The sequence below is a fragment of the Panthera pardus genome, unplaced genomic scaffold, assembly GCF_024362965.1.
Source record: "Panthera pardus isolate Hobbes unplaced genomic scaffold, ASM2436296v1 HiC_scaffold_22, whole genome shotgun sequence".
Classification (NCBI taxonomy): Eukaryota; Metazoa; Chordata; class Mammalia; order Carnivora; family Felidae; genus Panthera; species Panthera pardus.
The window spans coordinates 44,731,436-44,755,570 of record NW_026526788.1 but is presented as its reverse complement, the minus strand read 5'-3'; the positions used below and the strand labels follow the sequence as shown (position 1 = coordinate 44,755,570).

General features: G+C 47.9%; 2 protein-coding genes across 12 annotated transcripts in view; one reads left to right on the top strand and one right to left on the bottom strand.

The window, feature by feature from the left end:
- Nucleotides 1-24,135, top strand: LOC109264532 (synaptotagmin-15). Of its 6 annotated transcripts, XR_008424854.1 has the most exons (10): nt 1-105; nt 1,021-1,216; nt 1,714-1,856; nt 3,052-3,338; nt 4,863-5,033; nt 5,653-5,773; nt 6,716-6,895; nt 7,271-7,618; nt 19,148-19,268; nt 23,384-24,135. XR_008424854.1 is itself a non-coding variant. In XM_053909676.1 (9 exons), exons 1-8 carry the CDS (start codon nt 99-101, stop codon nt 18,658-18,660), a joined length of 1,158 nt encoding a protein of 385 aa, XP_053765651.1. In that variant the 5' UTR covers nt 1-98; the 3' UTR covers nt 18,661-18,686; nt 19,148-19,685. The 6 variants fall into 6 exon arrangements, 3 of the variants coding, with proteins under 3 accessions (XP_053765651.1, XP_019300382.1, XP_019300383.1); XR_008424853.1 differs by lacking the exon at nt 23,384-24,135 and having other exon boundaries at nt 19,148-19,685; XR_002078768.2 differs by lacking the exons at nt 19,148-19,268; nt 23,384-24,135 and adding an exon at nt 18,608-18,720.
- SHLD2 (shieldin complex subunit 2) overlaps nt 23,353-24,135 on the bottom strand; it is an 82,407-nt gene continuing 81,624 nt past the window's right edge. For all 6 annotated transcript variants that reach the window (XM_019444831.2, XM_053909671.1, XM_019444829.2 and 3 more), the window contains one exon: nt 23,353-23,667. In XM_019444831.2, the coding sequence (XP_019300376.2) occupies nt 23,468-23,667 (200 nt within the window). In that variant the 3' untranslated portion in view covers nt 23,353-23,467. The remainder of the gene's footprint in view (nt 23,668-24,135) is intronic.

The following is a 24,135-nucleotide window of genomic DNA, read 5'->3' as shown; positions in this document are numbered from 1 at the left end:
CCGCCGACGGCCCCGCCGCGCTTTAAAAGGCTGCCCCGCGGCGAGTGGAGGCGCGGAGACCAGTGCGCCCCAGCCCCGGCAGCCCGCCGAGCAGTGTCATGGCGGGTAAGTGCCCCCTTCCCCACCCGCGCCCCCAGCGCGGCGTCGGGGGCCCTCGGCCCCCAATTCCCCCCGCCCCCCCTGCCCCGGTGGGGCGCCGCCCGCACCTGCCTGTGGCTCCTAGCGCGGGAAGAGGTGGAGAGGGAGGCCTGCCCCTCGAGGACCTTTGGGGATCAGGAAGGTGGGGGGGAGTGTCTCCTCACCACTCCCCTCGTCCAGACCCCAGAGCCCCGGAAGCCCCGTGTCCGCACGTGACCCGAAGGAGGCCCCTTCTTTGTCAGAGGAAGGCAGCAGGCGCCTGGGAGCGAGCGTCCCAGAGAGGGCGCTGAAACGGGAGTGGATCCTGCCAGGTCCCCGCAATTGTAGGGGTGCAGGCAGCAAAGGGTACTTGTGTCTCCGTTTCTCACGTCCACTGCCCTTTTCTTCATCCACACTCCCATTGTCTCCAGCGGACTCCCCTAAGAGGGTTCATCTTGATAGAGGGTTGAACAAGGGATTGGGTTGTAGAGACAGTTACAGAATTCAAACGTGAGTTCGACCTCTCAGCGGGTTCCAGGACCCCAAAGGATAGGGCTGGGAATGCAAACCAGGACATCACCCCTTCCTGGGCTTTCCTTACGTACATGATGCCCGCACTCGGGTTTGCTCTCAAGCCTGAATAGGAGTCCAGGGAAGATAAAGGTTCTGGTAAGAACGGATTTAATTTCTACTCAGAAGCACAAGAAAATGGTTCATTTCAGCCAGAATCTCAAGTCCAGGGCCAGCTGCTTTCCAAGGGAACAGGAAGCCTGCTTCTATGTCGCTCCTGGGGTCCAACTCAGGGCATGTGGTTGCTGCCCAAATCCTGCCCCCAGCAAGTCCGTGGTGTGAAGGGGAGTGGCTTTCTCCAGGCATCACAGTCCTAGTGGTCTTTGCCCCCAGAGCAGGTGGCCCTGGTAATCGGGGGCCTCGCTGGGGGGCTGCTGCTGCTACTGCTATTGATCTGGGTGAGCTGCTGTCTCTGGAAGAGGCTTTGTGCCATATTCACCTATGAGGAGCTGTCAGGGACCACAGCTGCGTCCAGCACACAAGAGGACAAGCCCTGCCCGCCATATGCCACCAGGACCCAGACAAGCAGGTAAGGCAGGGTGTGGGGCCAAGCAAGCCCCTGACCTTGCTTAGGGCCCTCCCTGTGGCATTGCCCTTGGAGTAGGGTGGGAAAGGAAAGGTCTGTTTAGGGGGTGCCTCCTGTATGCGGTCATCATGCTGGGAGCTATCATGAAGAAACCCCAGAATTGTCACCACAAGCTATGAGGCAAGCATTATGAAGCTCGTTTTCCAGAATGAGCTTATTTCCTATAGGTTCAGAGGATGTAAGTAACGGGTCCAGGGAACACCACTAGTAAGTGGCTGAGGCAGTGCTGGCCCCACTGGCTGCAGACAGGCAGAGGTATTGGCTGCGGGTGAGGGTGGGGGGCAGGCGGGGGCAGGTGTGGGCCCAGAAAATGGTGCTCTTGCCTCCTCCCGGCTCCTGCTGGCTTTTCCTCCCCCAGCCTCTGGCACTCAACCCCTATGGGCTGTGGGAGCCACACCTTCCACCTGCCACCAACATGTCATCTTCCCGCCTCGGGACAGGCCACCAGGTGTGCCATTTGTGGTGCCCCCTTCCTTCCAAGACCGAGACTGGGTACCCCTGAACAGTGGAGAGTGGGCTCAGGTCCCACGGGACCCCTGCCCAGCCCCGGAGCTCCTGCCCCACACCTCCAGCAGCAACCTTGGTGAGTGCTCCCGCCAGAGCCTGCCTGGGGTCGGGGTCTGCTCTGGCCGGGGTGGAACCATTTGGTTTCATGGGCCTGACCCTGGAAAACAGCCTGGACCAGCAGCCCTCCAGTGATGCCCCCAATTACCAGGTCCACTTGTTCTGGGGGCAGAGACCACCAGGATTGTGGTGCCTGGGGAAAGCCCACACCACTGGCCTCCTGGGGGCAGAATTTGGGCAGCAGCCCCACCCCCTGGGTTGGACCCCAGGAGTGAAACAGAAGCAGGGGTGCTGCTGGCTGGGCTCTGCTGAGTCTCAGCAATAAAGCCATTTCCCTTGGGATCCTAGTGCTCTGGGCAGAATCTTCTGGTTTCCCTTGGGAAGAGTGGCCCAGTGACCATTCTTTCCAGGTACTTGGGTTTACCAAATGCCTGCTGCACCCTAGCCTCTACCAGATATGGCCTCATGTGCCAGAGTAAGACATCACCCTGCCTCTTTGGGGGGAGAAATCCTCACCCCATTTTGCACATTCATAAACAGAGTTTCGGAAGGCTAACAGTGCCTTGCCCAAGGTCACAGAGGCTGTAGGCAACAGAGGGATTGGAACCCTGGTATGCGGGTGCAGAACATTTGATGGGTTCTTTCCTAGACTGATTGGTTGGCTGATCCAGAGTTCAGAAGGGTGGGAGCTGGGTGCTCAGCTTTCTGCCCAAACCTTTGCTCTGAAGACCTTCCAAGATACCTTCCCAGGAACCACCCAGTTATCAGCGAGGCCCTTTTAATTTCAACAGGAATAGAAGAGGCAAAGTTTTATCATTGAGACATCGTCTGGGCACCATGGACAGGGGCCAGGTCAGGTCCTGGGCACTATGAACCCCCTGCCCAACAAGCAGGCCCCGAACTAAGGGGCAGGGATTAAATGAACACTGTTCACTCTGCTGGGAGCCGCAGAGGGAAGCAGGCCTGGATATGCCCTGCCTTAGTGCTGGCAGGCTGCCTGAGGAGCTGTACTAGAGAGAGAGGTTGTGTTCAGTCTAGAGAAGGGCAGGTGGTGGATGTGGTCTGGAGAGGCCAGTGAACTGCCCACTGGAGGCTCAGCCAAGAAGAGACGAGCAGGGGGCAGGGGTGGTGAAGCCCAGAGCTCGCTGTCCCCCATGGCCCTGCCTTCCTCTGGCCTGGCAGACCACCCCGCCCCTGTGTCGTTGGAAATACAGGCATAGTGGGGACCATCAACCCAGAGCTATACAAGTTCTTAGACGACACGAGTGAGACGGACTTCCCTGAGGGTTGCCTGGGGCGGCTGTGGTTCTCCTTGGAATACCAGCAGGAAGCCGAGCGGCTGTTGGTGGGCTTGATCAAGGCGCGGAGGCTGCAAGGCCCCTCAGAGACCTGCAGCCCTCTGGTGAAGCTTCATCTGCTGCCCGACGAGCGGCGCTTCCTCCAGTCCAAGACCAAACGCAAGACCTCCAACCCGCAGTTTGATGAGCACTTCATCTTCCAGGTAAGGCCTCTGGTGCAGACAGGGTCTGGCCTCCTGGGAAGAAGCAGATGTCGTGCAGGTGAGCTCCAGCCTTCTGTGCTAGCCAGGACCCTGCAGCCCCCCAAGACCCCTGATGCCACCAGCTCTGCTTTCCCCTGCATGCCCTGTCCTGACCGCTGATGATGGGGGTAGGGCAGAGACTAGGGAGGTGAGGGGGTAGAGGGCTGGGCTCCTTCTGGCCAGGCTGCCTGGATGAGAGAAGGAGAAAACACATTCTTGGAGCACCTACTGAATGCCTCGCTCTGGCCCATGGGGCTCTGGAGAAGTGTTCCAAGGCTTTGGAGCACTGTGAGGTTTCTGGCAAGGTTATCTAAAGAAGGCAGAGGGCAAGCCCCCCATGCCCCTTGGGGTGGGGGCAGGAACTTGCCTATCCCATCAGAGACCGGTGCAGGACCCTAGAGCCATCCTGCAACAGGTGGTGCGTTTGCTGGCCTGTGGGCAGGCTGGCTCAGGGTCTGGAGGTGCAGAGGCTGTCTGGGCACTGAGCCAAGCTCACAGGTACCTGGGAGCCTGAGCAGGTGACTGGGGGCCCCTTATGGGAAACCAGCCATCAAGAGCTGCCTTGAAGCCTTGGGCAAACATTTTCAAGAGCAGACAGCAGGCTGGCTGGCAAGGTAAGGACAGTCCAGGCAGCATCCAGAAGAGGGTGATTGCTGAGCCAGAGCCCTGATTCTTGCCTTCTTCTGGGCCGAGAGCTGTAGCTGAAAGGAGGGGTGGCATGGGGCCCATCTCCCAGCCTCCTGCTGGGGGCCAAGGCTGTGGGAACTCACAGGTGACCTCGCCCTTCTCGGGGCATGAAGCCTTGTGACATGAAGGCATGTAGCCTTGCTGACCGGCCTGGCCACATGTCACGCTCACAAACTGATTTTTGTTTAACCATCACTCTCCTGCCCCATCCCAACTTCATTCTGCCTCTTTGTGTTTTAATGGGGGAGGGGAAGGAGAAGAGGAAGAGAAGCAAATCAGTATTAATTGACCATCTGCCAAACATCAGACCCCATGATTGCGTGGGGAACTCAAAGAGTAAGAAACACTATCCCCATTACAGATGAGGACACAGCCTCAGGGAGAGGGGTGCCCAACTCAGATGGCAGAGACAGGCAGGTTCCCTGGGCTCCGGTGTGAGACCGTCTATACATTTATGTGCAGGCAAATCACTTGGAGGTCCTGTTAAATGGTAGATTCCCTTCATGAGCCTGAGGTGGGGCCCAGGTCCTATATTTCTAGCAAAGTCCAGGTGAGTGGTGAACGCTGCTGGTCCTCGAAACACACCCTGCAAGGCAAGGCTGTGGCACACACTCCCGCTTCCCAGGGGTACTGGGCTCGCTGCTGGAAAGGGCCCCCTGAGGATGCCTGGGCTTGGGGTGTGCAGGTCCCTGGTTGAGTCACCTGTCACCAAAAGCTCCTGGGTCCAGAACAGCACGCCATCCTATCCCATCCCCTGTCTCCACACCTGACCCCAGCGCAGACCCTCATCTCCCCCAGGTGTCCAGCAAGAGCATCACTCAAAGGGTACTCAGGTTCTCCGTGTACCACGTGGACAGACAGAGGAAGCACCAGCTCCTGGGCCAGGTGTTCTTCCCCCTGAAAAACGAGACCCTGGCAGGTGACTGCCGGCGTCTCATCTGGAGAGACCTGGAGGCTGAGAGCCTGGAGGTAAAGGTCAAGGTCACCAGGCATATACCACTGTCAGACTACCGTGGGCAGGTGTGACCCAGCACCTGTCGGCCAGCGACAGCCCTCAGCCTACTGCCCACTGCGCCTACTGGTGTGACTCAGGGTTCTGGGCCTGGGCCGCAAGTGCATGGGACAAGGGGGCAGAGTGGAGCCGCTCCTGGGCAGGGAAGGGCCGCCTGAGGTTCTCTCGCCCTGGAGATCAGAGACTTGTAAAAAGTCCACACTTAAATTCCCACCCAAATCAGTCAGCTGTGAAAGGTGACACCCCAAATGGTCCAACCGAGGAAAATATTTACCCTCTATCTTCCTGACCCCCGAGAGGATGGTGGCAGCTTGGAATAGGCTTTGGAATCCCCTAGACCTGGATCTGTGTCCTAAGCTCTGCCCCTCATGATAGTTATCTTCAGCAAGTCCCTTCAGCTGGCCAGACCTCAGTTTCCCCATCCAAGCCCAAATGAGGGTGGGGTTAAAGGAGAAAAGTGCCACACAGTACCAGTGCCTGACTGCCGGGACCAAGGAGGAAGGCACAGCCGGGAAGGCACCGTGGCTCCTCCGGCACCTGCTAACTGACCCGGGTGCCTTTCTCTCGGCCTCCCAGCCTCCCTCTGAGTTTGGAGACCTGCAGTTCTGCCTCGGCTACAACGACTGCCTGCGCCGCCTGACCGTGGTCGTGCTGCGAGCCAAGGGCCTCCAGCTCCAGGAGGACACGAGTTTTGTCAGTAAGTTCTCCTCCCCCGGGCAGGTTCTGTCCTGTGAACTTGGGGCCGGGAGCTGGAGTCTGCCCCTTGCCCCTGGCCATGCAATTCCTGCCTGTGTCTGAGCCGCCACGGGAGTGCTCACCACCCTCTGTGGACAACTGTGATGTGGGAAACCACTTCCTTAGATTGAACCCACCTTAGATTGATCCTGCCTCTACCTCTGCCCTTCTGTGAAGGACTCCAGTTCCTCCAGGGCCAGACCCCGTGCCCCCTTGCCCCCAGGGAGGGTTCCCCTGCACACAAGGCATGGCGCCCGGCTGGAAGAAGAGGCATCCCGGGCCGACAGGCAGCATGGGGTGCTGCTTCCTCTAGCCCCCCAGAACCCAGCAGCTGGAGGAGCGAAGGCCCTGCTCTGGCTCAGCATAATGTCCTGCCCTTATGTATACCCCCCCCCCCCCCCCCCCGCCGCCAGCAAGGTGGTGGCTGTCTGCCATTTGTGTGTCTCCGCATCTGGGTCACTGTAAGCAAGTTGTCATTCAACCTTCCACTGTGGATCCAAAACCCATATGAGCCCCACTCCAAAAATTCAGCCCTCTGAAGCAGAAGGTGTTTAAGGGGCCCCAGGGAGCCTGAGCAGTCAGCAGGCAGGGAGGGCCCCCCTCCACCAAAGGGAGGGATGGGCGTGTGGTGCCAGGCCCGGGTAAACAAGGGCCAGCCGAGCCGTGGGCGCGTTCAGGAGGCACAGAGGAAGGAAGAGGAAGGGAGCCCAGCGTTTCCTCGGGGCGTGAGGCCATACACTAATCAACCCTGTTTCCTCTTGTAACGCCCTCCGGCTATAGTGGCTGTGAGCAACGGGGGGTCCTGGCGCCCAGGGTGGGCCGCACCCTCCCAGCCAGACCTCCCACAGGCCAGAGGCTGGACCCCACCCACTCCTCCCAGCCCACGGTCTGCACTGCCCCGCAGGTGTGTGTGTCAAAGTGTCTCTGATGAACCACAACAAGTTTGTCAAGTGCAAGAAGACTTCGGCTGTCCTAGGCTCCGCCAACCCCGTGTACAGCGAGACTTTCAGCTTCAAGGCTGACCCCGCTGAGCTGGACACTGCCAGCCTCAGCCTGACCGTGCTGCAGGGCGCCGAAGGAGAGAGTAAGGCTGCCCCCCCCCCCCCACCCCGTCAGGGCTGTTGGGGACACGGGCAAAGGAGGAGCGTTCAGGCAGCGTGGAGGTGATGGAAGAGGGCTTCTTTCCGGAGGGACCCCTTTCTCCCTCAGCTCTTTGGCGTGAGGCTGGCTTAAGACCCCATAGGGCTGGCTCTCCACCTGGGCTCCCTTTTCCATCTCCGACTCCAGAGCAAAGTCAGGGTCCTTTGGGGGCTGTCAGCTCATGCTTAGAGAGGGAGGGGCTTGCTCCACCCTTCGAAAGGAGGAGTAAGTGAGAGAGAGAGAGAAGGCACGGGGGATGTTGCTAAAGTGATGTGGTTTCTGTGGTCCAGAGAGTGACGACGTTTTCCCTCCCCCGCAGAGAGCCACGCGCTGGGCCGGGTGGTGGTGGGCCCCTACATGTATGCCCGGGGCAAGCAGCTGGAGCACTGGAACGAGATGTTCAGCAAGCCCAAGGAGCTGGTGAAGCGCTGGCATGCCCTCTGTCGCACCACTGAGCCCTGACCCGGCTCGCGCCCTCGGGTCTGCGGGGGAGCCTGCTCTCCTCTCCCCTGTGGCAGCCACAGGCCTGGATGCTCCAGCCAGCATCTTGCTGGGCTGCCAGGCCGGCCGGAGCCAGGGGACTGTGAGTGCCGCCACACAGGAGAGAAGGGACGAGGGAGCCCCGGCCAGCTCGGCAGTGTGGCTGGCTGCCACCCGCCAGCCTCAGGTACCCTCCCGACTCACTCCATCCTCCTCTCCCCGTGGGGCTACCTGGGCTCCGAATCCCAGGCACCACAGTCCCGATTTGGACCGGAATCTCAGGCATTCAGAAGAAATACTCTATTCAGGGATAGCAGAGCTCTGTGTGCTCACTGGAAACTTAGGCTCCACCATCCCAGAAAGCTGATGGCATGTTGATGCTAAACCTATATGGGCTCTGGTTTCCCTGCCTTCCACTTAGCAGAGAACACAGACTGCGCTGGGGGAATAATGGGGTGCAGGGGGCGCCCAAAGCACTGATTTCAGTTGGTCCACAATAAATAGCACAGTCTGAGAGTTGGGTTGGGCAGTTTGGTGTGGAACAGCCCCAGGATTCCTGGGCAGCACGGCGTGCCCACAGCTCAGGAGAGAAAGCTCTCAGGGATCAAGACTCGCTGGCTTTAGGACCTGGGAAATAACACTGGGAACAGCCCACCCAGGTACCAAGTGGTGGACGTGTTCTCGGCGTCCTGTCCCTGTGCCAGGGAGGAGGACTTCACCTGTGTTAGGTCCCTCCCAGGGCTGGGTCAGACCCTGGCCCACATCATGCCACATCTTGCCCAGAATCCAAGCCTCACGCCCCTGGTCTTACAGGTGTTCTAGTGGCTTCTGTGGTCTCCCTGGTTGACAGCATTCAGCTCCTTGGGGCTCTCACTTTAGGCAGGAAATGGTGAAAGCATGCGGTCAAAAGCGTAGCCCGCAGGGCTGAGAGCTTTTCCCATAAACCTAAGTGATTTCATTATGGGGACTGTGTTGTGGCAGGTGTCCATGTGAAGTTCATTAAAATGGAAGTCCCCACAAACCACAGTCATCCGATCCCCGTGAAGTTGTACTCAAGGTAATGAGCAGCCATCGCGTCTGTCTCTGTTAACAGGCAACCTGCATTTTCACCCAAATGCTGTTGAACTTGCGGGGTCAACACACCGTATTGTGAAAATGGAACAAACTTTAAACTCGTGTTGTCTCTTTTCTTATGCAGTGAAGCAACTTCGCCAAAAGAAAGTAGCCATCATTATTCTCCGTTTGTGCCTCTTTAACTTCGCTTCCGATCTGATCTCTGTCAATGCACAAAGACTCACTTTACCTGGCAGTGGTCCAAACAGAATATCTTGTTTACTTTTTCTCATTTATTGTACACACACATTCCAACAAAGCCCACACTCCAGTAGTTTCTTTGTTTTTAGTTTTTTTTTTTACGTTTTATTTTATTTTTGAGACAGTACAAGCGGGGGAGGCTCAGAGAGAGGGGGACAAAGGATCTGAAGTGGGCTCTACACTGACTGCAGGACTGCAGCAAGCCTGATGTGGGACTGGAACTCAGGAACTGCGAGATCATGGCCTGAGCCGAAGTTAGATGCTCAACCAACTGAGCCACCCAGGCGCCCCTCCAGTAATTTCTAATAACATCATAGCACACACGTGATAGGGGTTCTCTATATGTTTGGATAGCAGGCTACTAAACTGGGACTATTTCCATTTCACCTGGGGTCCTGAGACAAGAGGTGCCAGCCACCCTACCTTTCAAGGTGACGTTCACGCCTATCAGTGGCCTTTCCGGGCCACTTGGAAAAGTTGTTAAGTATCCCCTTTGCAGGACAGAGTGAACTGGTGCAACTGACTCACAACTGAACATTCTCAATGGCAAGAGATTGACAGGTTCTCTGGTCTGATGGGGAAGAAGAAGGGATTGCTGTATTGGGCTGGAATGTCTACAGACATGGTCAGGGCAAAAAACACACGAGTGCTTCCATTGGACGAGCGAGAGGTGACCTGAGTTGTCTCAATCCTGTCCTCCAGGTGATCCCTGCAGAATGAAGAAGGCCTTTGCATTTCCACAAAGCATTGTAGAATCAGCTTGTCAGTTTCCACACCAAAGAAATGCTAGAGTTTGACTGATTTCCATGGAGTATACAGACCAGTTGGGGGCCATTTTTTATCCCTACAATACTGAATCTTCAATCCATTAACATGGTATATCCCTCCATTTCTTTTGGTCTTTTGCAAGTTTTCTTAAAACCATTTTGTGGTTTTCAGAAAAGTATTTTTGTGCATCTTTCACTAGATTCTTAGATGTTTTATATTTATGTTTGCTGGTATGTAGAGATTCTATTAACTTTAGTATGTGGACTGTTTCTATTGAGTGGTCTTACTAAAATAACTTAAATTGTAATACTTGGTAGATTCTTTGTATTTTCTTTGCATATAGCTATGACCTCTGCAAACGACAGTTGTGTTTCTTCCTTCACAATCGTTATGGCTTCTTTATCTCGTCAAACTGCAGTGGTTGGGCAACTGGGCAAGAAAAAGAAACAAAACCAACCAGATTGTAAAGGAAGAAGCAAAACTATATTTGCAGATGACATGGTCTTGTCTATAGGGAATGCTAAGGAATTGTCAAAAACTGTTAGAGCTAATAAACGAGCTCAGCAAGGTTACAGGGTACAAGATGGAAACCCAAATTGCACTGGCTAAGACCTCCAGAGAGTGCTGGCTGCCAGTGGGGAGAGCATGCAGGTAGCCTTCTTAGTCTTAGGGGGGAAGCTTTCAATATTCACTACTATGTGGAATATTTGCTATTGGACCTTTAACCTACTCATGATTATGTGTTCTCAATTTGTTAAGTTTTTTTATGGGGCATCTGAGTGGCTCAGTCGGTTAATCATCTGACTCTTGATCTTGGCTCAGGTCATGATCTCATGGTTTATGGGATTGAGCCCTTGTCAGGCTGTGTGCACTGAGCTTGGAGCCTGCTTAGGATTCTCTCTCTCCCTTTGCTCCTCCCCCGTGATCTCTCTCTCAAAATAAATAAATAAATAAAAATGTTTTTAAGTTTTTTTATCATAGCATTGTTTTATCAAATACTTTCTCTGCATCTTTTCAGTTAATCATATTTTTCTCCTTTTTTTTAATGTGATGAATTGTACTGATTTCTGAATGTCAAACCAGGGGCACCTCGGTGGCTCAGCTGGTAAAGCAACCAACTTCAGCTCATGTCACAATCTCGTGGTCCATGAGTTTGAGCCCCAAGTCAGGCTCTGTAATGATAGCTCAGAGCCTGGAGCTTGCTTCAGATTCTGTGTCTCCCTCTCTTTCTCTCTCTCTGCCCCTCCCCTCCTTGCACTCTGTCTTTCTCTCTCTCTCTCTCAAAAATAAACATTAAAAAAAATTGAATTTCAAACCAAACTTACATTCTTGTACTGGAAGCCAGTGGTGTTTGTGTTCCTCTGTCTGTCTGTATGTCTGTGTGGACACACACACACACACACACACACACACACACAGTAGTACTTGGACTTATTTCTTTAAAATCTAGATTTATTTGCCATTATGTTTTTAATTACTTTTTAATATCCTTACATACCAACATCATTTTTTAAATTATTTTTGTTAGGACTTTACATTTTTAGAGCAGTTTTAGGTTCACAGCAAAATTGAGGGGAAAATACAGAGATTTTTTTCATACACATCCAGAGCCTCCTCCCATTATCACCATCCCTCACTAGAGTGGTACCTTTGTTACAACTGATGAACCTATATTGATACATCATAATCACCTAAGAAACACAGTTCACATCACGGTTTACTCTTGATGATGCACATTCTATGGGTATGGACAAATGTCTGGTGACATGTTATTACATTTTTAAGTGTTCTTGCAGTTATGTTCATAAGAGATTTTTCTGTAATTTTTTTTTATTGTAATGTCCTCGCGCTTGAAACAAATCTGTATTTTGTGTGAGCAGGTGTCCTGTGTTATTCTTAGGTCAAGTTTATGAATCAGATTGGTCAAATCATCTATTTTTACTGATTTGGGGGGAGGAAGGTGTATTTTCTATTCATTATTGAGAGAGGTTAAAGTCTCCCACTGTGATTGTGGATTTGTTTGTTTCTTCTTTTAGTTTTATCAATTTTTGTTTTGTATATTTTGAGGCTGTGTTATTAGGCTCATATTCATTTTCAGTTGTTTTTTCTGGTGGATTAGGCCATGTATTATTGTGAAACAGCTCTAACACTCAAAATGGCATAACTTTTCCATTTTTCCCCATATTTTTCAACTTTCTTATGTTCTCATAATTATCTCTTGAATATAATCAAGTCTATCAACCTCTGTCTTTTGTGTATTTAGCTCATTTACATGTAATTACTGCTATTTATTCCCATTTGTCCTGTTTTGTTTTGTTTTCTCTCCTTTGTTGCCTTCTTTTGTATTAATTCATATTGTAACTGCATTTTTTTTAATCTTAAAGTTTATTTACATATTTTGATGGGGGGAGGGCCAGAGTGAGAGGGAGAGAGAGAGAGAATCCCAAGCAGGCTCCTCACTGTCAGCACATAGCCTAATGCGGGGCTCAATCTCATGAACCATGAGATCATGACCTGAGCCAAAATCAAGAGTTGGACACTTAACCCACTGAGCCACCCAGGTGCTCCTGCATTAATTCATTTTTTAATCCTGCCACTTCCCATCTGTATGTCGCTACTTACACAGTTCGTTATTCCTTTAGTGGTTCCCCTAGAGATTACAACTTATATCTATTGTATATTATAGTCTAAGACAAATCTTACTTTTTAATCACTTCCCAGACAATGTTCTGATCTTAGAAAACTCAATCTCTATTTCCCCGTTTTTTAATGGTATTGATATGATTCATTTTAATTCCACATATATTTTACACCTAGCAAGACATTACTATTATTGCTATGTTCAGTCAATATTCATTTATATTGACCCACATAGTTGTTCCTCCTTTTGCTTTTTATTCTTTCCTACATTTCTGGGATTCTACCTGAGATCATTTTCCTCCTACTTAAAAATTTCTTTTTAGTATTTCTTTTTGTGCAGATCTGCTCACAGCAAATTTTCTTAGTTTTGAATAGAAATGTCTATTTCAAATTCATTTTTAAAGGATTTTTTGTGGAAGTAGAATTCTAGGCTGACATTGTCTTTCTGTCAGTAGTTTAAAAATGGTATGCATTGTCTTCTTGCTTCCATCGTTTCTGTTGACAAGTGAGTTATCAGTGCTATTGTTTCTCCCCTGAAACTAATGTATCTCCCTCTCCTCCCTACCCTTGGCTGTTATTAATATTTTCTGTTGCTGGTTTTCAGCAGCTTGAGTCTGGTGTGCCTACAAGCAATTTTCTTTTTATTTACCCACCTTGGGAGTAATAAAGCTTCATCAGTTTTGGAAAATTCTCATCCTATATTTCTTCAAATATGATTTCTGCCCCATTCTTCCCCTCCTCTTCTTCTGAGACTCCAATTACACACATATTAGATCTTTCTGTCAGTTCCCACAGGACTCCTATGCACTCTGCTGTATTTTCCATTCTCTTTATGTCTCTGTTTCAGCTTAGAGTTTTTATACTGCCCTCCTACATTTCAATAAATTTTGTTCCACTAAGTCTAACTGTAGTTAACCTATATGCTGAGTACTTAATTTCGATTACTGCATTTTTCAGTTCTAAATTTCCATTTGATACTTTGTAATATATTCCAGTTCTTTGATGAAAGTCTCTATTTTGTCAGTCACACCAATATCTGTGTCATTAGTGGGCCAGTTTTATTGTGTATGTTTTCTCCCTTTATTCCTGTTACTTGGTATGCCTGGCAATATACTGTCAAATACTGACCATTATGAGAAATTATAGTAGCCCCAGGAGACATTATTCCTCCAGAGAGGGTTTACTATATCCTCTGGCCGCCAGAATGGGGAGAGGTCACCTTAATCCAGTCCTGTAATGAACTCACTGGAGTCTGGGTTACAGTTTTTGTAAGGCTCTATCACCACCTTTGGTTTTCCCACATTTCTAGAGGGTAGTCTTGCAAGGGTACTATTTGGATCACTAAAGGAGACTCTGTTGTGTTCAGTGGGCCCCTCTTCCTTGGTGGGTCCTGAACTCTAGTTTTTATCTCCTTAGTATCATGCTATTTTCAGGGAAGGAAGGAAGGAAGGAAGGAAGGAAGGAAGGAAGGAAGGAAGGAAGGAAGAAGGGAAGAAGGGACGGAGGGAGGGAGGAAGTAAGGAAGGGGAAAGAAAAGAAAGAAAGAAAGAAAGAAAGAAAGAGAGAACAAAAAGAAAGAGAAGAAAAGAGAAAAAGAAAAGAGAGAAAGAAAAGAAAAGAAAAAAGAAAAAGAAAAGAAAAGAAAAGAAAAGAAAAGAAAAGAAAAGAAAGAAAAGAAAAAAGAAAAGAAAAGAAAAGAAAAGAAAAGAAAAGAAAAGAAAAGAAAAGAAAAGAAAAAAGAACGAACAGGAAAGGAAAGGGGAAGGGGAAGGGGAATGGGAAAGGGTAGGGAAAGGGAAGAAAAGGAAAGGACCTGCCATCTTTCATAGGCTTTCTGCATAAATTAATTCACAGCTTCATAATTCAGCAAATGCCTCAAAGTGGAAAACCGCTAAGTGTCAGAATTACTTTTCTCTCTCCTTTCTATTCAACATCTTGGCCCCTTCTGTCCTAGCTGCATTGGCGACCCCAATCTCCAATTTCTTGTCTCTCCAGCTCCAGACACTCAGCTGCCTTTTCTGTCTCATAGCCACAGCTCTCTGGCCAAATGCTCAGCCTCTTAACAGGAATCAGCACGTTTCCTGAAGGAAAAAGTGGATCACAGAATGTCAGCTCACCTCCTTGTGTTTTCCTTCTTATGAGATCATGGCCTGTCAAATGCTTGTCAACTTAGTAGCTCCCCGGTAACTAAAAAGAGGTTTTCTGTATTTTATTCAGCTTTTCTAGGGGTTCTTGCCATGAACATCGTTCTGTCTCAAGCAGAAAAGTAATTTTTTTCCTCAGAATTCCCAGAAAATGAATGTTCTTCAAAGACTGATTTTATACAGGGAATTTCATTACACAATTCATGGGAAGGCTGGTATAACTAAAAGGAGAGAAGCTGCTTGTATCAGTTAGCTGTTTTTGCAGTAATGGTGCATAACAAACAATCACAACATCTCAATGGTTTGTACAGGGAACTTGATTACACAGTTCCTGGGATGGCTGGCGAAGCCAAAAAGAGAAACGCCACTCATGTCCTCTGTTTCTGCAGTAATGGCGCATAACAAACAATCATGACATCTCAGTGTCGCACTAGAATGAGCATTTACTTCTCATCCATCTATGGCCAGCTGAGCGTGAGCCAATCTAGATTAGGCAACTCACTTTCAAACAATAGGTCTGCCTGGCTCCAGGTCCTCACCCAGGCCTGCTCTGTGTCTGTTCATTCCAAGCACAAGTCCAAGGGGGCAGCAGCTACCCAGGAGAGGGTTCTTTTCCTGGAGAAGGCAGAAGGGCAAACACATCTCTACCTTCTGCTTGTGTTGTTACTTAATATCTTGTTGGCTGAGGCATGTTCAAAAGTTCAAAATCAAAGGGCAGGGAGGCAAACTATGCCTTTTTATGAGAGGAACTGTAAGCAACATAGCCTTGGACATAGCTGCCAAAGGGGTCAAGAATTGGGGTGATAATTCAATGCACTTTGCTGATATGTTCTAGCAGTGGGGAACTCCAGGGGCCTGTGCTTGGCTGCACAGGTGCTCTCGGTGAAGGCGAGAACCTCAGATCCTCTATTTCGGCTGCTGTTGCCCACTCACTATCCTGTAGTGATGAGTGACGAGAATTTGCACAGCCATCTGCCAGTTACATTTTTTCTGATTTTTCACTGTAGCATTTTTTGCCCAAATTATTACAGGAGCTTGGAGCATCTTGCTGGCCTGTTTCAGAGCCAAAGGGAGAAAAGGATGATTTTTACCCTCTTTCTGCTTTCTCTTTTTTTTTTTTTTTTTTTAACATTTATTTATTTTTGAGACAGAGAGAGACAGAGCATGAACGGGGGAGGGTCAGAGAGAGAGAGGGAGACACAGAATCTGAAGCAGGCTCCAGGCTCTGAGCCATCAGCACAGAGCCTGACACGGGGCTTGAACTCACGAACCGCAAGATCATGACCTGAGCCGAAGTCAGACGCTTAACTGACTGAGCCACCCAGGCGCCCGTTTCTTGTCTCACCCAATTATCTCACGTTTGGCAAACTCAACCTGGAACACTGTTCATAAGAGTGTCTGGGAAGTATAATTTCCAGACAATGTAATGAAGACCTTTAAAGGGGTTGGGGGTGGTGCTGTGTGCCATCCCACACTCTGGGGCAAACCTGGGTCAAGGGGACCTTAGGTGAGGGATCCGTAGGGCAAGGAGGCTCTTGAAGTCCCCACGTGAGTACTGCAGCTCATAACCGTACCAGTCACGGAGAACCTCTCCTGCCCCTTCAGTGGCCTACTGGTCGTGCCCCTTCCCTGCCCCTGCTAGGACAGCCAGGAGCCTCTGTTAGTAGGTTGGGGAAGGTGTGAAAGCACAAGATGGAGAAACAGGAAAACAGTGCTACCTGCCCATTTCCTGTTGCAGCCTCCTGCAGGCAGGAGCCAGGGTGAGGGGAGGAGGGAAGGGGAAGCTCAAACTTTAAATGAAGTTGGGAATTCAGACTACATGAGATTGGACATTTTAAGTGCTGAACACAGCCTGTTTGGTTTTTTTTTTTAAGTAGAAGTTACAGGAAAAAATTATTGTTATCTAAGAGTGATCAAAAAAGTCATGGGCCTCACCCCAGATTTTTATCCAAAGGGCAGGGAGAAGCTACCTGCCGAGCAGGTTCGAATGGGTCACTGGGGAAAAAACAAAAAAAGGATGAAGTGGTTTGCAGATTACATCCCATAGTTTCAACATAATGGATATAAATAAATAAATAAATAAATAAATAAACAAACAAACAAACTTTAAAAACAAGGATAAATGCAAGCATCGGGGAGGGGTTGCCATTTCTCAGGGCCCTATAGCCAGGAAGTGGTGAAGCTGGTATTTCTATCAGATTCCAGTTGTCTGAAATGGTGTCATTGTTACACACTGCCAGAGAGACCCCAAAAAAGACCCAGGCAACACAAAGTGCCATCAAGTCCCACCGCCTGGGACGTGTTAAAGGACCTTTGTGTGCCTATTAGATAAGCCGTTTCTGTTTGTGCACCTTTAGCTGCTAGTGAGGCTGTGCATTTCTCCACCTTTCCTTTTTCTCCCTTTCCTCTTCCTCCCCTCCCCCCTTTCTCTCCTCTCTCTCTTCCTCTCTTCTCTCTCCTTCCTTCCTCCTTTCTTCCCTCTCCCCCCTCCTTCCCTTCCATTTGTGTAAATTATGTGCTCATCTCCACGAATGTAAAGTATGATCCTGCAAGTGACCAGATTTGATTCTTGTCTTCCCTTTGTTTCGATAACATGCTCTTACCAGTTTGCTGATTAACTAACCTGATGAGACAAATTTCCAGAAGGTGGAGAGAGGGCTGAAGCTCTGGTTTCGAGGTCAGGAGGGTCATGGGAACATGATTGACAGGCCAGACATGGGTTCAATGTGGCCTAAGGACCGCGAGCTCGGGCCGTGTGGCAGGCACAGAGCGCCATCCAGTGTCCTCACACCGTTATCGTGACTGATGTACAGCTACTAGAACTAGCAAGAAAAGCGCTTGCCTCCCGCAGTGTGCCTCTCGCGCCCTCTACTGTTCAGCAGCGTACTCACTGCAGAGCATGTATTAAGTAAGGATGGATGTGGAGTGGTTAGGAAATTGGTAACTGGTAAACCAGCCTCCCCAGAATCTTCCCTTGTGCCCCCGCCCAAACACACTCTCCCGCCCCACCAAAATAACCACTAACTTGGCTTTTGTGGAAATCACTTCTTTGCTTTTACTATCTGACCACGCAGCCGTAAATGCTCCAGGTTTTGTTTTGTTTTGTTTTGTTACAAAATTTATATAAGGAATTGGAAAGGACGCATTCTTTTGTATTTGGCTTCTTTCGCTCCACATTATGTTTTGAATTCATTATGTATTTGGCGGGGTGGGGCATAAAATCGGAAGTAGAGTTGCCGGATCATAGGGTTTGCGTATCTTCCAATTTGGTAGATAAAGCCAGACTGTTCTCCAAAGTCAATTCACATTCTCACCAACAGTGTGAGTTTCCATCGCTCCCACATCCTTGCCAACACTTGGTATCCTTGGTATTGTCAGTCTTTTCATTTTAGTCATTCTTTTTAGTATGTAGAGGTACCTCATTGTGGATTTAATTTGTACTCTGCCTTTGGCGAAGGAGGCTGGACATGTTTTATATGTTACTTTGTCATTTCGAGTCTCCTCCTTTATGAAGTGCTGACTCATGGATCTTACCTGCTTTTCTACTGGGTTATTTGTGGTTTTCTTATTGATTTGTAGGAATTCATTTTGATTAGATGTATTGCAAATTTTTTCTCCCATTCTGGTTTTTTTTTTTAATTACTAATATATTTGTGGTTGATTTCCTCCCATTTTATGGCTTTCTTTTGATAAATAGAAGTTTTTAATTTTAATGTAGTGAAATTAAACAATTTTTTTTGAAAGAGAGAGAGAGAGAGAGAGAGAGAGAGCAGGGGAGGGGCAGACAGGGAGAGAGAGAGAGAGAGAGAGAGAGAGAGAGAGAGAGAATCTCAAGCAGGCCCCAAGTCCAGTGCAGAGCCTGATGCAGAGCTCGATTTCACAGCCATGACATCATGACCTGAGCCAAAACTGAGAGGCAGTTGCTTAACTGACTGAGCGACCCAGGCCCCCCTTGAAGCCATCTTTTATATTGATGGTTTTTGGTCCTCTTTTTAAGAAGTCTTTCTGTAGGAGTGCTGACAATTCTGACTCCACCTCGGCCCTCCATCCTGTCCACACAATGACCTCTCTTGGGCTACGTATTCAGCCCTTTGGAGGTTAAAGTATGCCCCGACCAGAATGTGGGAAGACTTGTTCTGGTCTTCCCTGAAGTTGTTTAGAAAACTAACAGAGATAACAGTTTCTAACCACCTCCCCCCACCCCCACCCCAGCCCCTGCCTCATTCTGGCACAGATGGTGGTACAAGGTCTGTTAAGTGTTAGACCCTGTGTCCTCACCACAGTGTTCTCTGAACATCCTCTCACTCTAGAAAATTCGTGGACTAAGGTCTGGACCTTGGGGAGAATCGCTGTGCGGCTCTGATCATCACCCACCCATTTCCCACATCAGTAAGTTACCCTGAATAAAACTGTGTAAATTGTATGGAGCTGCCTGTTTCATTTTCTGGTCTCAAAGCGCCTTCTCAGTTTAGATGATACTTTACTGCCCCTCCTCCACCTTCTAACCCTTTTCCTACCTTGAGAACATGAAGATATTCTTCTATACTATTTTCAAGAAGCTTTTATTATTTTTCCTTTCACATTTCGATATAGAATGTACCTGAAATAGATGTTTGTATAAGTTATAATTTGGGGTTAAATTTCTTTTTTTTTTTTTCCATAAGGATACCAAATTATCCCAGCACCATGTATCGCAAAGACTATCCTTTTCCCCACTAGTCTGCGGTAGCACCTAGGGAATAAATCAAGCATCCATGTTATGTTTGGGTGTGTTTCTGGGCTCCTTCTGCTACATTAATGAATCTTTACCTTTATATTAATACCATCATGTCTTAATTACTCATTTTCAGTGCAGAGCCTGACACAGGGCTCTATCCCACAAAATGTGAGGTCATGACCTGAGCCAAAACCAAGAGTCAGATGCTTAACCGACTGAGCCACCCAGGCGCCCCCATGGTACCATTTCCTAAGGTGATTTTTCACTTAATACACTGTACACACCAAAACCCTGGGTCTTTTTCATTGTTTTGCTTACTTTATTTTTGCTCGTTTTAGCTTTAAATTTTTTTTCCTGCCTATTCTTTTCTTAACAGCTTTATAAAGATATAATTCACAAACCATACAATTCACCCATGTAAAGTGTACAGTTCAATGGTTTTTAGAATGTTTACATTCCTTTTTATTCTTCTCAACTAATTTGTAAATCAATTTATCAACTTCTATATGTCATCCCTCAGGGACTTTGGTTAATACTGAATCAACTCTGCATATCAGATCTTTTCAAACAGCAGGAATATGGTATAATGTTTCATGGATTCTTATCTCCCTTTTATTTCCTTCATGGTTTTTAAATCATTTCCTTTGAATAAATAAACGTTTCTGGCTTTATCTGTAAGCATGATTATTTTTACTATATTTAGAACTATATATTATTGTTATGTAGTAGTATATTACTACATTTAAATTTTTTAAGTTCATGTTACATTTAATTAGTTTATGTTATATGTAATTAATATATTACCAATATATTTTTGGTTGGTTTCCTAAGATTATTTTTCTGTGTATTCATTCCAGCCATTTAAAATAGTGACATTTTAATTTGTTCAAGACTTTTTGCTTCCCAAATATGCCACGCGATTTTATGCACAGCACCATTTTCGTGGTGAACACATCTCGTATTTACAGATGCAGGTTAAATATTTTCCCTCTGAAGGCTTCTTGGATCTTCCATTGCAGCAACACATCTGTGTCTGCCTAGAACTCTCCTTCCATTAAGGAAAGGCTTCTTTCATCCCATGTGGTTCTAGCTCTTTCAAACCCAGTGTCCCACCCACCCCTGGTTACCGGGGGGAGATTCAGAGTCCTTCCATGAAATTTGCTATGTGGATACTCACAAAAAGAAAGTCTCTCATTCTGTATTTTTTTTAACATTTATTTATTTTTGAGAGACAGAGCGAGACGTAGCATGAGTGGGGGAGGGGCAGAGGGGAAGTGAGAACACAAAATCCAAAGCAGGCTCCAGGCTCTGAGCTGTCAGCACAGAGCCTGATGTGGGGCTCCAACTCGCAGATCAGGAGATCATGACGTGAGCAGAAGTCAGAAGCTTAACCGACTGAGCCATCCAGGCGCTCCTCTCATTCTGTAAAGAAGAAAGTTTGGGGCTTCCTACAGCCATCTTTTCTCCATGTGGATAGGTAGGAAAGACAGAAGGGGCACCTGGGTGGCTCAGTCAGTTAAGTGGCCAACTCTTGATTTCGGCTCAGGTCATGATCTCAGTTTGTGAGTTTGAGCCCCACATCAGGCTCTGAGCTGACAGTGTGGAGCCTGTTTGGGATTCTCTCTCTTCCCTCCTCGTCTCCTTCTCTCTCTCAAAATACATAAATAAACTTAAAAGTAAAAAAAGATAGGAAGGAAGAGACAAAGGGGAAGATGATAGGAGGGAAAGGACAGGAAAGGGAAAAGGAAATATGGGATGGGAGAGCAGGAGAGAACAGGACAAGGAAAGAAACAATGGAAAAAACTGAAGGGAAGGAAAAGAAAGAATTAGTGGGTTGGGGTAACCAGATCACAAAATTTAAGCCAACAGATGCAACTGTGCTTTAAGCCAGTTATGTGAGCCAGTAAATCTTCCCCTTGTTTTTGCTCAAGCTAGTGTGAGTTGGGTTTTTATCATTTGCAACCAAGAGTCCAAATAAACCCATCCTTCTATGACTTCTTTTGCCTTTTCCACACAGATTTAATTCTAGCACTGATAAACTTTTGTTTAAATATTTCTTTTTTTTTTAATTTTTTTTTAATGTTTATTTTTGAGAGAGAGAGACAGAGCATGAGCAGGGGAGGGGCAGAGAGAGAGGGAGACACAGAATCCAAAGCAGGCTCCAGGCTCCAAGCTGTCAACACAGAGCCTGACACAGGGCTCGAACTCATGGACCGCGAGATCATGACCTGAGCTGAAGTTGATCGCTTAACCGACAGAGCCACCCAGGTACCCCTTGTTTAAATATTTCTTCACCAGCTTGCCTATGAACTCACTAAAAGCAGGCCTTCTTATTTGTCTTTAAATTCCCAGTGCCTTGACCACGGTGAATTCTCAGTAAAAGTCTGCAGGGTGAATCACGTGTCCAATTTTGTTACACCTCTTGAAGATCAGAAACCCCACCCCTTAAAATACACCCCAAGATATAAAAGGAGATTTAGCCCAGATGTCACTAGTGTGGAGAAAGGTGAGTGCTTCTAACAGCTGTTGGAGAAGGTGTCGGTTAATACCAAGTACGAATGGTTCTCGAAGACGGGAGAACTGTCCCTCTCAGCTGGACTGTCCAAAGATGAAAAATTAGATTTGCCTAAAATGTCTACAATGGGGTTGCGAGATACAGATGCTAGATTGGCTGACATTCTTAGGCTACCCAAGTGAATGTTATAAACATTTATGGAGTAGGTTAAATACAACTACTTGTACATCTCAGGTAAGGAATATACTTGGGAGCTGTGGCTCCCCTGATCCCAATTAAATAGATGATAATTTCCTCAGGACATAAGGAAGTCATTTTCAGCTTAAATAAGGGTTCATGGAAATATGTGTTAACCCATGAACTATGTACCAAACTCTGTGAAGGCAGATTAGTGTGACCTGCTGTTCTTGGTGTCACTTGAAATGGCTTAAAGACTTCTTCCCAACAAGGTGTGAAGAGCCATCTACTCCAGGGAGCTATGCTTTGGTTGATAAAAGGATTAGGCCGATTCTTGAGGACAAAGTGGGGAAGGGCAAGTTTGAGAGAATAGTGCTCTCGGTGGGCTTACACTGACTGGGCGCATTTTATATCGGAACTCCGGATTGGCTTCTACTGTGGTTATCACTCAAAGAGCATGGCTTAGAAGACATCAGCTCTGGGCTTGAGACTCATCCCCCATCACATGAATTATTCGGGAGAGGCAACTGTTTTGTTGTTTGAATTCCACTATCTCCAGGTACACACGGGGACAACTCTTTTTGTACCCACCTTACTGGGTGCTGGATAAAACCTTAGCAATCATTTCATTTAATCCCTTTACTTCCCCAGGAATTAACTCACCAAGTAAAGTACCTGTTCCTCCTCTACCCCCCCCCCCCCCTTTTTTTTTTGGTCAAGGCTCCCTCCAAGGATTTGTTGAAAACTACTGACCTCCTCCACGGAAAGATGTGCTTCTGTATGTGTGCACTCTCTCACACACGTTTTTGCATTTTATTTCTGGGAGGATCACAAAAGCCCTGAGGTTCATTTTTAGAAAAGCCAAATTAAAAAAAAAAAATCTAACAAACCCTGAATTAGAGAAAACAATTTCAATGAACCAAAAGAATTTTTAAAAGTACATGCACGGAAAAACAAACTGGTTCATTTAATTATGAATTTAGTTATTTTCCAGCAGTATTATCGCTCTACTAACCCTCAGCATACTGCAACCGTCCGGGTCGAGCACCATCTCCTCATCAGTGACGACCACTTGACACGAGCTCCTTCTACAACCGTGAGAGTGCAAACGGCTGTTTGTTAGTATGTCAGTTCAGTAAGGTGATCGGATCCTAGAGATGAACTAGCAACATGGCTCTCTTCCGCCGTTTATAAAAGGAGTTGAAGCAGGATCTTGTTGCCTTCATTTTCAAATGCTTCTTCTTAGACATGCTTGTCTTGAACTTGTCTAAACACAGGCTTAGGCAAACTAACCCATTATCATGTGTGGTTATAACCAAGGAAATCATTTCACATCGACAGTTTATTCAAGCAGGACTAAGGGAAAGCACGGAGAGTCTGTAAGCATGGCAGAAAAGCAACTCCCGAGGAAATGGCTGTCATCTGTGTCCTGTGGCCTTAGTATAGCTCTCGAATGGCGCAGGGACCCGTGGAGTGAACCTTTAATTCCCAGGACACTGCTGCATGTTGCCCTTATTGCTAAAGCCTTCCTCTAGAAGCAGGAAAGGAAAAGGCCAAAAAACAAACAGAAAACCTCGCAGAATTCTCTTTGAAAAAAACTCTCAATTTATATATTGAACACAATTCTCTTTATAAAAAAAAAAAAAAAAAAAAAAATTTTTTTTTTCAAAACCCAAGTTAAAGCCCTGCCAGACATTCATTTCAAGACACAAATCATTCCAGCGGTCCTCCTTGAAGTACCTGCGATTTCCTCACGTGGCCTCAGAGAAGGGCACTGGGCGCGGGCTTTGTGCCGTCCGGATAGACATCCAGGAGGGAGAACTCTTGCTGCAAGGGGAAGCTGTTTTCATCCAGCACAAAGAGGCTCTGCAGCTTCACCGCACAAGGCGCCCCTCCGCCTGCCAGCAGCGCGTGGAACAGGTCCGCGGCGACCATGCAGTACGTGACCTCTGACGAAGGGGCTGTGGAACAAGGAAACGCGCACAGCCTCAGCGTCCCTTCCGGGAGACGGAAACGCACAGGGCAAAGGGTTCACTGTTCCCCTTGGTTTCTCAAGCCCCGAACCCACTGTACAGTTAGTTCTCTTTCTACCCCTTCTCCTTCTAGTGACGGGCGCTGAGGATACTCTAGAATTGATGACCCACAGTTCCTGCCGCTCACGGACAGGCTGTTCAGGCTGATGGCACTTCCTATTCCGCACAGCTAAGCGCTTCTTAAAACAAGAGGAAAGAGCGGACATTAACATCTTCTTAAGTCAAGTCTGCGACAAAAAGAGTGTGTCCGGGTCAGAAAAGAACTCTTATTTATCCAGTCTACAGCCCTTATCATATGTATGAATTTATATAACAGAACCCTGAAGCAGCTACGCAATGAGCATCAGATCTTCATAACACAAAAATACTGAAATTATAGACATAGCTATGTCACTC

Excerpts from the sequence above, each read along its gene's own strand:
- LOC109264532 (XM_019444837.2), top strand. Across the intron at positions 3,339-4,862 it reads ATGAGCACTTCATCTTCCAG|GTGTCCAGCAAGAGCATCAC; the intron begins GTAAGGCCTCTG and ends CATCTCCCCCAG. Across the intron at positions 5,034-5,652 it reads TGGAGGCTGAGAGCCTGGAG|CCTCCCTCTGAGTTTGGAGA; the intron begins GTAAAGGTCAAG and ends TCGGCCTCCCAG.